The sequence below is a fragment of the Gorilla gorilla genome, chromosome 9 (genome assembly GCF_029281585.2).
Source record: "Gorilla gorilla gorilla isolate KB3781 chromosome 9, NHGRI_mGorGor1-v2.1_pri, whole genome shotgun sequence".
Taxonomy (NCBI): Eukaryota; Metazoa; Chordata; class Mammalia; order Primates; family Hominidae; genus Gorilla; species Gorilla gorilla.
The window spans coordinates 125,716,672-125,729,237 of record NC_073233.2 but is presented as its reverse complement, the minus strand read 5'-3'; the positions used below and the strand labels follow the sequence as shown (position 1 = coordinate 125,729,237).

The following is a 12,566-nucleotide window of genomic DNA, read 5'->3' as shown; positions in this document are numbered from 1 at the left end:
CTTGTCCAAGGACCATACCAGCTCAGGCTGCCTGGTACATGCTCTGATGCTGTCTGGGAAACTCAACCCTCTCCTTGCCAGTGTCTGGGCTCAGACAGTTTCCAAGATGCAACATAAAGGGTTTTTAGTGAAGCAGCAAGACACCGTCTGGCTGGTCCTCCTCTGGGTTTTGAATGGACTTGGCGGGTGAGCTGGTGGGAGGATCACCCTACTGGCTGATCCTCTCTAGAACCGATTTTTCCAACTCTGGGATGAGAACAATCAGAGTGAGGGCACATAACACATCTCCCATGAAAACCTTTGTGTGGAAATACAGTGAAGTAATCAACCTTGCAAATCAATCCAAGAAACCTCTCCAGCTCACATCTGCATGAAGAACTCTGTGTAAGGCCTGGGAATTAGCAAAAGCTGTGTGGCTACTGCAATGCTCTGTTGCTATTGATTCTACCACTGTTGTTTTCTTATCTTGATCTCCAAATTAAGTTAATTAATGTGGTGGTAGGGTCTTGTCAGCCAAGCGGATGACAATTGTCTGTCGTTGGGAAAGGAAGTATAGAAGTCCAGGATGGCAAATCTACTTTTCCAAAGGACTGTTACTCTCAGTATAGACAGAGGACACCAGTCTCAGAAATAGAATTTCTGGCCCTATGACAGACTTGGTGAATCTGTTATCTAAGGCTCTGCATTTTTAACAAGCTCTCCAGGTGATTCTTATGCATATTGATGTTTGAGAACCATGGTTGTAGGTTATTATTGTTATCATCAGAGGTGAGCAGTGAATATTTGTTGCACAAGGATTCACTTTTCCCACAAATACTTACTGCTTGCCTGCTATAATGATAATGCTTGTAACAACAGCCACAAATACTTAGGTGGTGCCAGGCACTTACATAAACCAGAAACTGTCCCAAGCTCTTCGTATATATTAACTCGTCCAACCATAACAACCCTTGAGGTAGACATTGTCACCACCTTTGTATAGATGGGGAAACAGGCACAGAAAGGCGAGGCAATCTTGCCTGGGGTTATACACACTGCTTGTAAGTGACAGAGTAGGGATTCAAACCCAGGGAGCCTGGTACCAGAGGGTGGGCTTTTCACTACTGTACTGTGTGCCTAGTATGTGCCCAGGAGACAGAGTGGTGACTAGACAGTCACTGCCCTGGGGGAGCTAATGACCTTGCAGGGGAGAGAATACCTACTGGCCCGTTGGCCCTGACCATTCCTCCTGTCCCCTGCCCCCTGCTCCCCTGAAGACCCATGACCTCTCCTACAAATGGTTGCCATGCCCGGGTGAGGCTGCCTCTTGAAGGATCTTGCCTGTCTCTGAGGGGGTGTGGCAGGGGCCCCAGCGCTGGCAGATACTCCTGGATGAAAAGTCCAGTGAATGAGATGAGTAAATATTGTAAGGGAAGAGAACAAAATGACTCATCTCCCAGTGGAGGTGGCGAGGTGTTAATATTTCAGTCCCCTCGGGTTGTCCTTTACGATGATTACAGATGATGACATGGGGGTAATTCAGCGTACACCTCAGAGCAACCTCAGTCAGCCAGCTCCTCCCACTGCAGACAGACACTTCCATCCCACACAGGCAGGTGGGGTGGGAGCCCTGGGGGTCACATACACAGGGCTTGAGTTCCCTTTGCAAAACTAATCCTGATGCCCAAGCAAGCGGTGGAGGGCGAGCGAGTGTGTTGATGCAATGGATACTTAGGTTTCAGCGGTGACCCTGGGGGCAGGCAGCCCAAATGCCTGGGGGCGATTTCTGGTTTAAAAATATTGCTGTGCTATTTCCACACTTCTAATCTCCTAGCAATTTGGAGCCTGTTTTATGAAACACAGCATCGGGGTGGTGCTCAATGTTAAACGGCAGAGAAGATTAAATGGGTTTAAGTCTGGGCGTCTGTCACATGACAACCAAGCCCATAACTTCCATTTTCTATTAAAAATCCATTTCCCCCTTTGACCAGAAGAAGCTTTGCTGTTGATCTGAGTGTCTCTCTCTTTATTTATGAAGTGTTCCCCCTCCTCTTCTTTCGGTAAATATGCCTGGTTCTGTCTGCAGAAGGAAGAAAGAGCTGCGGGGAGTGGCTGGGATTGGAGGGGAAAGGAGGAGTCTCTGTCAGGGGATTTGCTTTCCAAATTGGGACCAGCTTGGAGAGAAGACATGAGGGGAAACTTCTTCAGAGCCCAAACTTTGAACTCAACAACATGATGGAAAAAGCTCGGGTTTGGAGCTGGTTGAATTTTGACTCCATCTCTTCCTGGCTGTAGGATCTCGGAGAAGATGTCGACTCCTTCACCCTCCTTTTCCTCACCCTTAAAATGAGACTAATGGGCCCTCCACCTCATACCTTTGTGTGAGGATTAAATGGTCAAACCTGGTGCCTGGCACAAGAAGGTGCTCCAAAATGTGAGTCTCCTTTCTTTTGGGGACTCCACAACATTAGGCCAATAAGACTTTAGGGAAATAGATGTCCAGCCAAAATGCCACAGAAGTTAGACATAAGGACTACAAGAACTTGGATAACCTCAGGCACCACTGTCGGGGACTGCTGGACCCTCAAACCTTGCTTTCCCAAGCTTGCAAACCTCCACATATCCCCCACTTCTTCGACCCCCAACTGTCTTCCACCGCTGAGGCCCAAACTCCTCAATCCAGCTGGTTTCAGCTCTTCTCCCCAAACCCACCCAGTGCTCCAGCCTGCAAGGTTTCCACAGCATCCCCCAACATGCATGCCTCACCCACTGTTGTTGGGCTGTCTTCTCTGGGAGTGCCCCCCCTTGTCACCCCACCTATCCAGGTCTTCCAGCTCAGCTCATCTCCTACCTCTTCCCAACGCTTTTTCTCTGGCTGCTGAATAACTTTCCCCTTCCCTCCCCATGGCTCCTGGCTAAATCAGTACTTTCAGCCCCCGGGTCACATATGGCCTGGTGCTATTGTTTAACCCCCTTTCCTGTTCCCCCTCTCCTTTACAAGCTCCTGGAAGGTGGAGCCATTCTCCTTGTCTTTGATGCCTCCCACCATACCTGGGATACTGTGGTGCAGCGCGTGGCTGGTGCTTGGTAAATATCTCCTGAGGCAATGAATGTCTTCTCTGGTCCCTGGATCAGAAATGACTGGGGAAGGAGGACACTGAAGGGTGCAGGAGTCAGCCGAGAGGAAGTAGGGTTTGGAGAGGGCTTGGAATTCTGCAGAGCTGCAGGGTGGAGCTGTGCCCTTCCATCCCTGCAGTAACCTTAGACACCCTCGACCCCTCAGGGAGAGTGAACAATCCCTATTGCATATTATAACAATCGCATATTATAACAATCGCATATTATAACATCCTCACGGGGAATCAAGAACTGCCCCATTCCATTCCACCGTCTCGGCAGCTCTGGGAGGCAGCTAAGATGGTGCAATCACATCCTGCCCTTTTGTAAAGGAGGCTCAGGAGGGCTAAGTGGCTTGTCTGAGGTCACACAGCAGGTGAGGGGTGAGCACCCAGAGGGGAGGTAGTTCTGTCAGACTTCAAGGCAGGGGTCTGGGGCTCCTCTGGGAGCTTGCTAGGGCTTTGACACCACTCTGAAGATTCAAATGAGTCTGAGAAGGTGGGGAAACCCCTGCTGTAGAGGCCGCACCAGACTCTATGAGGCCAGAGTTAGGACGCCAGGCTCCTACTACTCCCCCTTCTGTCCCTGGAGTTCTGAACACACCCATTGCTTCTGTGGCCACTTACCTGCTGCCCATGTGCCCAGTCTTCAGCGTGGCACATAGCAGAGATTTGAGGTATTTGCTGGTCTGTGCCTCAGTTTCCTCTTTATGTATTTGCTTACTCCCTTGGCAGGCAGGGCAAGGCTAAATTAATGCTTATTTAAGGGTTTCTGCATTCTGAGCTGACAGGTGCCTTGTGATGGTAAAATATGAACCCAATGTAAGTGCAAAATGCTATTGTTTTACACCTGAGGGTGATGTTTCATGATGGCAGTGCACTGTCAGAGCCATACGCAGAAATGAATGGTGTGTCTAATCCTCCCCTGCTCCCCCAGACTCAGAAGACAGAAGCTCACATCCCAGGGTGGGAGAAATATGAGGCTCCTTGCCTTTTGCTATAAATCTGCCTTTTCATCAGCCCTGACAGGTGGCTGGACAATCCCAGTCAATTCATCAATTAAATCTACCCATTTGTAGTTGCTGGGAACCTTGTCTCCTTCGCTCCAGCAAGATCCGAGGCCCAGGAGTGCAGGAAGGCTGCTGTCATCATTGTGGCTGATGCTCCTGGAGGGAGCAGAGGGGGCCTGGGGAAGTAGCCATCTCAGGAGGCAGGGAGAGTGGAATGGATTTTCATCCAGGAGAGAAGGAGAGTGGGAATGTGTGTTTGGAATGCGGTTGGGGTGGAGGAAGGGTTGGGAAAAGTACCCAGCCTGAAAAACCATATTCTGTGGTTTTATTTGTCTTCCATGGGGTTTCTGCAGTAGAGCAGGAGGTACATCCCCCAGCTCTGAGGCGAGGCAAAGCTGGGTTCTAGCCCCAGCTCTGGCATTTGCACATTGTATCACTTTGGGGAAGTTAGTGAACTTCTCAGAGTCCTAATTTCCTTATCAGTAAAATGGAAATAATAATAATAACACCCCTGAGGGAGTTATGAAGATTAAATATAATATCTGTATGATATAAATACGGTATCTAGAATGGATCTGGCACAGAGCCTGGCCTGTAGTTAACAATGAAGTCAGTGGTGGCTATTACTATTGCTGGAGTGGTGGCTATTGCTATTACTAATATCATTACAGAGGGCTACATCATACTTAGCCTTGAGAATTTACTTACCTTCTCCCATGGATCAATTCCTGAATTCCTCCTTGTCGGGGATTCTCTCGGCTTCCTAAGTCCATTTACAGGCACAATGTAGAGTCTTTCTGTACTGTGATGGATTTTGGCTCCCAAATCCATGAAGCTGCCAAGGTGAGAGTGCCTGATTAACTAGGTTTCTCAGGAGGCACCCAGGACCCCGGAGCAATGTCCCTGTTCCCAAAAGCAAAGTATTGTCTGAAATGCCCAGAATCCAACAGAAACCACTCCGAGGAAGGAGTGTGTGTGTCGTGTATGTGCATGTATGTGTGTGTGCACCTGTGTGTTCTTGGCCAGCTGAAAATGGAAGTTGGTGGCCAGGTTGTGTCTGAGGAAGGTGAAGGTCCCTCTTTATTATTGCAGTGGTTACACTGTGGTCATACATCACAGAATGGTTAAGACAGTGACTGTAGGGCCAGATTGCCAAAGTCTGAGTCCCAGTGCCCTCACTTACTGGTTTTGTGGTCTTGGGTAAGTTGCGTTGATCTCTCAGTGCCTTAGTATCCTCATCTGTACACTGGGATACTAATAGTACCTGTCTCTTAGTGTTGTTGGGAGAATTAAAAGAAGTCATATAAGTAAAGTCCCTAACAACAGTGCCTGGCACATTGAAGATGCTTAACAAATATTTGCTGCATGGATGTCAGTAAGGAAGGCTTTCAGAAAGTGAGAAGAGTCTTGGAAGTGGGACCTGCTAAGTGTATATTCTAAGAGAAACCTCCCGAGCCTCAGTTTGCTGCCTGGTGAAATGGCATGATTTCATGTTCTTGGGGAACACTCCAGCCACAGCAAGTTGGGCATGCTTCCAGGGCTTCTGAGGGTCCCGTGCAGAGCAGACTTGCTCGGCCACCAACTTTATGACTGTCACAAGAGTAGGCAGCATGAGGAGGAGGATGGCAAGGCCATGTGGCTCCCCTCTCCAAGAAAGTGCCTTTAGCTGCTATGAGTGCAGTGCCTGGTGGGGACAGCAAATGCATTTGCTGCTAAGAGGATGCTCCTGACACCGCAGCAAGAAGCCCACAAATGTGTTTTCCAGCACGTCTGCTAATGGCTCCATCACGGCTTTTTATGAGACGATGTGAATTGCTCTGACCAATGAGGCTTAATGGCCTTCCTCAACGAGCTGCTTGGTATATTCTCCCCAGAGGCTCGGTTCAGAGTTAAGCCAAGAATATTAATACGGCCGGATGTGGGCCCTCCCCCATCCTATAAAGTTGTGGAAATTGAGGTCAAGTTGGGTCCCCTGCAACGTTCTTTAAACAAGCAGCAGAGTGGTTTGTTTGCTCCTTGATCTTCCTGGTGGAGAGGGAGTGGCTTCCAGCTACAGACCTGGGACCCTGCCATCTCTTCCTCTGGGGTGGTGTCCACTTGCTAGGCAATGGATTTCTTAAAGGGGCAGGCTCCTCAAGAGGAAGGGGGACACCCCTTGATTCCAACATTCAGGATTGCTGGGATAAGAGCAGGAAATATCTAGGCCTGATGCTGGGATAAGAGGAACAGATGGCCAGTCCTCCGAGTCAGGTGGCCCTGCCACTGCCAGCTGTAATCATAAGAACATTCTCCCATGTGGTTGAGGGTTGGAATGGCACCATGTCAGAGATGGAAGCGGTCTTTGCAGTCTTGCCCATCCTCTCCCTCCATTTTCCAAGTGAAGGAGCAGACGATCGAAGTGAGGAAGGGAATTGCAGTCACATGGTGTGAGGACTGGGTTTAGAAGCTGGGTCTTTTGCCCTAAGTCTAGATCTTATCCACCCACTCTTCTGCTGGTCCTCATTCAGTCCTCTGTGGCAACGCATTTCCCAAATCAGCTATCAAGGTCTCCTGCACTCTTCCATCTTCCATTCCAGGCGAGCATCCCAGCTCCTGTAGCCATTCATCTCAGAGCATGGTTTTGAGACCTTTTACAACTTTCGTCTGTGGGATGATAGAAAGAGCACTATAATCCTCTTTAGGAGCAATGGGTTCACATTTTAGTTCTGTACCTTAGCTGTGTGATTCTGAACAAATTCCAAAAATCCTGGGATTTTCTTTTTTTCTCTTTTCTTTTTTTCTTTCTTTTTTTTTTTTTTTTTCGAGACAGAGTCTTGCTCTGTTGCCCAGGCTGGAGTGCAGTGGCATGATCTCTGCTCACTGCAACCTCCGACTCCCAGGTTCAAGCGATTCTCCTGCCTCACCCTCTCGAGCAGCTGAAACTACAGGCGCGTGTGCACGGCTAATTTTTGTGTTTTTAGTAGAAACGGGGTTTCATCATGTTGGCCAGGCTGGTCATGAACTCCTGACCTCAGGTGATCCCCCCCCCCTCGGCCTCCCAAAGTGCTGGAATTACAGGCATGAGCCGCCGCACCCGAAGGCTGTGATTTTCTATAGATCAGGAACTATCTCTGATTCACCGTTGCCAGTGCCTGGTATATAGTCAGTGCTCAATAAGTGCTTACTGAATGACTGATGCTTGAAGGTCAGGTGAATGAGTGCAGCCTGTCGCAAGCCTCCGTGGCTTATATGGGTATTGTTAGAGCCCATGCTAACCAAGTCTCTCCCCTTGCCTCTCCTGCAGCCCGCCCTGAAGATGTTGGCACCAGCCTCTACTTTGTAAATGACTCCTTGCAGCAGGTGACCTTTTCCAGCTCCGTGGGGGTGGTGGTGCCCTGCCCGGCCGCGGGCTCCCCCAGCGCGGCCCTTCGATGGTACCTGGCCACGGGGGACGACATCTACGACGTGCCGCACATCCGGCACGTCCACGCCAACGGGACGCTGCAGCTCTACCCCTTCTCCCCCTCCGCCTTCAATAGCTTTATCCACGACAATGACTACTTCTGCACCGCGGAGAACGCTGCCGGCAAGATCCGGAGCCCCAACATCCGCGTCAAAGCAGGTAAGGGACAAGACACTGGCTGCCCCAGTGGCACAGGAGGAGGCTGCGCCGTCATTCTGAGGATATTCGGAGGGGCTTGCAAGAAGTCGTTCACTCAAGAACAGTTTTGTTGTTCTCTTTTGAATCTTTGTTGTACCACTTGCTGTGTGTCCATAGGCATAAGAGACACCTTTCTTTCTCCTTTCTCTTTCTTTCTTTCTCTTTCTTTTCTTTCTTTCTTTTTCTCTTTCTTTCTTTCTTTTTTTCTTTCTTTCTTTCTCTCTCTCTCTTTCTTTTTGTTTTTTGAGACAGAGCCTCACTCTGTCGCCCAGACTGGAGTGCAGTGGTGAGAAGACACCTTCCTAAGCCTCAGTTTTCCCATCTGCAAAGTGGATGCAAGTACCTACCTCTGTATCACTACATGTGATGGTTAAATGAGATGGTGCTCATTTAAATGAGGTGCTCACTTCAGCCCCCTTGACTTATAGAAAACCCGCAGTGAGGTTTCCTTGAAGCCTTTTATTGAAAAATAATATATAAAGGAAAGTGCACACATTATAAGTATGTAGCTTGATGAAATTTTACAAACTTCAACTAACACTGAGATTGAGAAATACAACATCAGCACCTTAGAAGCGTTCCTCAAGCTTCTTTTGTGACACTATTCCCCTAAGAGCCACCACTATTCTGATTTCTAACAATGTAGATATTTTGCTTATTTATGAACTTTATACAAATGGTGTCCAACGGTGTATATCGTGTAGACCTTTTGCTCACCATTCTGCTTATGGGATTTACCCCTGCTGCTGTGTGTGGTGGGAGGTTGGTTGTTCTCACTGCTGCCTAGTGTTCTATCATGCAACTAGACCACACTTTCTTTGTCCATTCTACTACTGAGGGGATGTCTGAGGATGACATATCTCATGAGAAAAGGCAATTTTGGTAAAATTCACGATGAAAGACTTTTAGCAGTGAAGGATTTTGGTCTTTGGAAGAGTAGGTGGAGGCAAGGAGGTAGGGTTTCTCAGGTGGTCTGTTTTAAGAAAAAAGAAAGTCTTATTTCTCTGGATTAGGTCGGGAGGCCAAGGGGACAGCTAAGATCAGCCATTCTTCACTAGGACACCAGGGTACACTGGTGTCTCACAATCAATGGTAAGGTGGGTCTCGGATCATTATAAAGCACTGACGTTTTGGGAATGGTTTTCAACTTAGAAGAGCTTTTCAACTTAAAGACCCAGCCCACTGCAATGGTGCCAGGCCTAGGTCACACCATCTCTTCCAGAGACTGTGTTGGGCCAACCAGGGAGAGTGGTTCTGGGAAAGGCCTCCCAACCAGCATGTGGTGACAGACCCTCTCTGACTTCTTGGGGTCCTTTTCCCTTAGGTACACCTCTCATAAGAGCAAGGTTTAAAGTAGCTGGGAACGGGAGTGTGTAGGGGTGAGGTGGGGTGAGAGCTGTCCTTCATTCCATCGGTTGGTTTGGGGCTAGACCATGAGCTCTTAGAACACAGAGATATGCTCAGGGCTTCTCCTTGGGCTCCCCATGGACTCTTTTTAGGAGCAAGTGCTTTGCACGGCTCAACCCCTAATGCAGCACCAAGTGCTGGGCTGGGAGCCCTGAGGCCTGGGTTTGGAGCCCAGCTCTGGCCTCCACAGCGTGGAGGATTGGGCTAAGGGGAAGGGACCATGTTTCCTGTCACCTCCCCCTCATTGGGTTAGGATGCAGTTTTCACAGTAAGTCTATACATGTGTTTTCACAAATGAAGAGATTAAAACAAAGAGAGTTAAGTCACTTGTCCAAGGGCACATAGCCAGTTAATCGCAGAGGTGCAGCTATCATGAAAAGTGACATTGCCAAAGTGCTTTCTTTGGGCTGGGCCTTTCATACGCTGCTCTTATGGTGATTTCCTTTCATAAATGAAGAAACTGGGGCTCCAGAAGGTTAACCAACCCTTGTCCAGGATCACACAGTGGGCCAGTGGAGGAGGCAGGGCCCGCTTGTTAGATGCCGTTAGCCATTAACCTCTGCTGACTCCCTGGGACATCACAGGTGGCGTGCACCCTAGCCCGCTCTTTCCACTCCACCACCTTGCCTCCCTCCAGGGTCCATTCCCCTTGTTCTCCTCTGTGCTCTCCCATATCTGGAGACAGGGCTCTGCCCAAACCTTTGGAAGGGCTGGACCACAGATCCACAGAGCCACCAGTGCCTCTCCTCTCTTCTCTTTCTTCCACCTCAACCACATCTCCTCATCACAGCCACAGCTTGGAGAAGGAGAAAGAATAAAGGCCGAGGGAGGGCCGGGAAGAGCCAGGCTGACTGGAAACACAGTCAATTAAGAGACTCTTGATGATGCCAGAGGGGGCTGCAGGTGCACAGTCAGGGGGTGGGGATGGGCTGCCAGGGCCCTAAGTGTCACCCTGGCAACCATGGCAGGGAGAGGAGGAGGGCACGCTGCCCAGGTACCTGCTGAGGGACAAGGTCGGGAGGCAGCAGGGCTCTGTATGTTCCAGCTTTGCTTGGCAGATAAGGGGGTGGAAGGATCAAGCGAGGCCTGGGAGACGCCAAACAGAGGAGGACAAGGCAGAGGCAGAAGCCTTGGTCCCATTCCTAGGGCTGGGTCTGCTTGCCTTTAGGGCCAGACACATACAGCGGCTGCAGGTGGCAGTGCCCCAGAAGCCAGCTGAGGCAGGAGGTGGACACTGTGGGGGAAGGGATGGTTTGAAAGCAGGGGCAAGTCTGGGGGTCAGGGAGGGGTGCTGTAGAGGCTGCAGCCAGGGTCAGAAGCAGGAAGAAAGCAGCAAGAATGCTCTGTTTCAGAGAATCTTGGAGACTGTGTCCATGTCTCTAGGATTCTGTGTGCTCAGAGACGATCATAGTCCCAAACATTCTCTCCCTTTGTCCTTGTAAGCTCAGGATCTGAACTGCATTTCCCAGGCTGCCTTTCACGTTGAAGAAGCCCAAAACTCAATTGTTAGAGCATGTGTCACAGGTTTTGTTTGGGTGCATTATGGTCACTGTGTCCAAAATAATTGCCACCCTGGGTCCAGCAATAATGCAGGAAATCCGGTTTGGTTTTCTTAGGGGAATTCTAGCATATTTCCTTATTACCTGCACATCCCCTTGGTGAATATAACATTGCAGGGCTTAGTGCTGCCCTCAAGGCTCTTACAATCTAATATGACTTGCTAATACCGAAATGGGAAAGGTAGGAATTTGGATGGATGGTCTTGCAGAGGGAGGCCAGATGTTTTTGAGGGAGAAAAGGCTGCCCAGTAGGATGGGGAGGAGGTTGATGGAGAAGGAGTTGCCCAGACAAGAACAAGATCATGGCAGGGGCTTCTAGGCTGGCTAAGCAGGAGGGGGGAAGGAAGAAGTGGGAAGGTGAGGCCGAAGGAGCAGAGGGAGTTGAGCTGACTCCCTGTTCCTTTCTGGGGACCCTCACCACATCCTTGTGACACTCTTCTCTTCCCCACTGCCAATCTCTCTGCAGTTTTCAGGGAACCCTACACCGTCCGGGTGGAGGATCAAAGGTCAATGCGTGGCAACGTGGCCGTCTTCAAGTGCCTCATCCCCTCTTCAGTGCAGGAATATGTTAGCGTTGTATCTTGGGAGAAAGACACAGTCTCCATCATCCCAGGTAAGAAGCGTCCCGGGGCTGCGGCAGACAGAGGTGCTCCCTCTGTGGGGACTGGACAAAGTAGAGATGCCTGAGCTGGTTGTTGAGCTCAATAAGATCTTGAGATTGGCTCTGGGGAGTGACTTGTTATTGTTCTGGTGATGCTTTGGCCAAAAAAAAAAAAAAAAAAAAGTCTTTGGTCTTGGTCTGGCACGTCTCTGGGTGGGGTGTTGAAGACTCACACACTGGTGGTCTTGACTGGGTCTGTGAGGGTCCCATCAGACACCGAGTGCAGTGGAAGCCCCATCCTTTCTGACTGCTGGGGCTTTGCTTGACCCAGCCCTGAGGGACGGGAGGCAAGGCTGGAAGCACCTTACCTGCGAAAGGTGGCAAGGGGAGGAGGGATGAGAGGCGGGTTTGTGGTCTGTGTTCCTGCGTCGTGTGACTAAAACAGTGAGCACTGCCTCCTTGGAGGACCTGACTTCAGGAAGCATGTGTATGGGGACTTTCCTTCTTTCCTTCTTGAATAAGTTGGCTAAAGACTCCATTGGAATTCTAGCTGGCCTCGCATTGAGGCTGATGTTGGGAAATTGGGTTCATACCATGTTGTGGGTTCATCTCATTACAGCTGCCGTGATTGCGAGTCCCTCATTATTGGCTCCTTTTACCTCTCTGGGGTTGTGTCTGCCACAGGAAAACAGGTATAGAAGCCCCAAGAGAGGACCTCGGGTCCTTAAAATACCTCTAGGCCTCCATTTACAAAACTGTGGGATTTTTCCACCACCCATTTCTTCATCTCCGCACATTGCGGGGGTTCTGCTGCGTTTTCTTCCTTTCTCTACCAAGGACCTTTGTTTCCCTTGCTGTAAATTGGAGCAACTTGACCAGGTGATCTCTGAGTGCCCTTTCAGCATTAAGGTCTCATAACTGATTGTTTGAAATGATTCTTGTTCCTCGAGGTTGATGATTTAGTTGGGGAAGATAAGACTTCTATTCATGGAACCTTTGAAGCAGGAGTTCTTAAGCCTGCTACCCATTTAAATCCCTGAGGATCTCCTTTAGAAACACCAATGCTTAGCCCCAAATCAACTGAATTAGACTGTCCCAGGAGTAGAGCCTGGGCATCAGCCTTTTCAATGCTCACTAGGTGGTTCTGATGTGTACCTAGGACAAGAACCATGCTCTGGCGTGTTGACAGCTAATGCGGCAGGAGACTTTCTTTGAGACGTTAATTTGCCTTTTATGCTCAGTACTTTTTCCTTC

At 49.5% G+C, this 12,566-nt stretch overlaps 1 protein-coding gene across 4 annotated transcripts in view; it reads left to right on the top strand.

Moving 5' to 3' along the window:
• The window catches only part of DSCAML1 (DS cell adhesion molecule like 1), a 368,891-nt gene that overhangs the window by 10,204 nt on the left and 346,121 nt on the right, over positions 1-12,566 (top strand). For 2 of the 4 annotated variants that reach the window (XM_063693558.1, XM_063693557.1), the window contains exons 2-4: positions 7,389-7,444; positions 7,624-7,706; positions 11,178-11,324. In XM_063693558.1, coding sequence (XP_063549628.1) covers positions 7,428-7,444; positions 7,624-7,706; positions 11,178-11,324 — 247 coding nt within the window. In that variant the 5' untranslated portion in view covers positions 7,389-7,427. Of the gene's footprint in view, positions 1-7,388; positions 7,707-11,177; positions 11,325-12,566 lie in introns of all 4 variants that reach the window. The other 2 variants (XM_063693559.1, XM_004052204.5) reach the window with 1 other exon arrangement.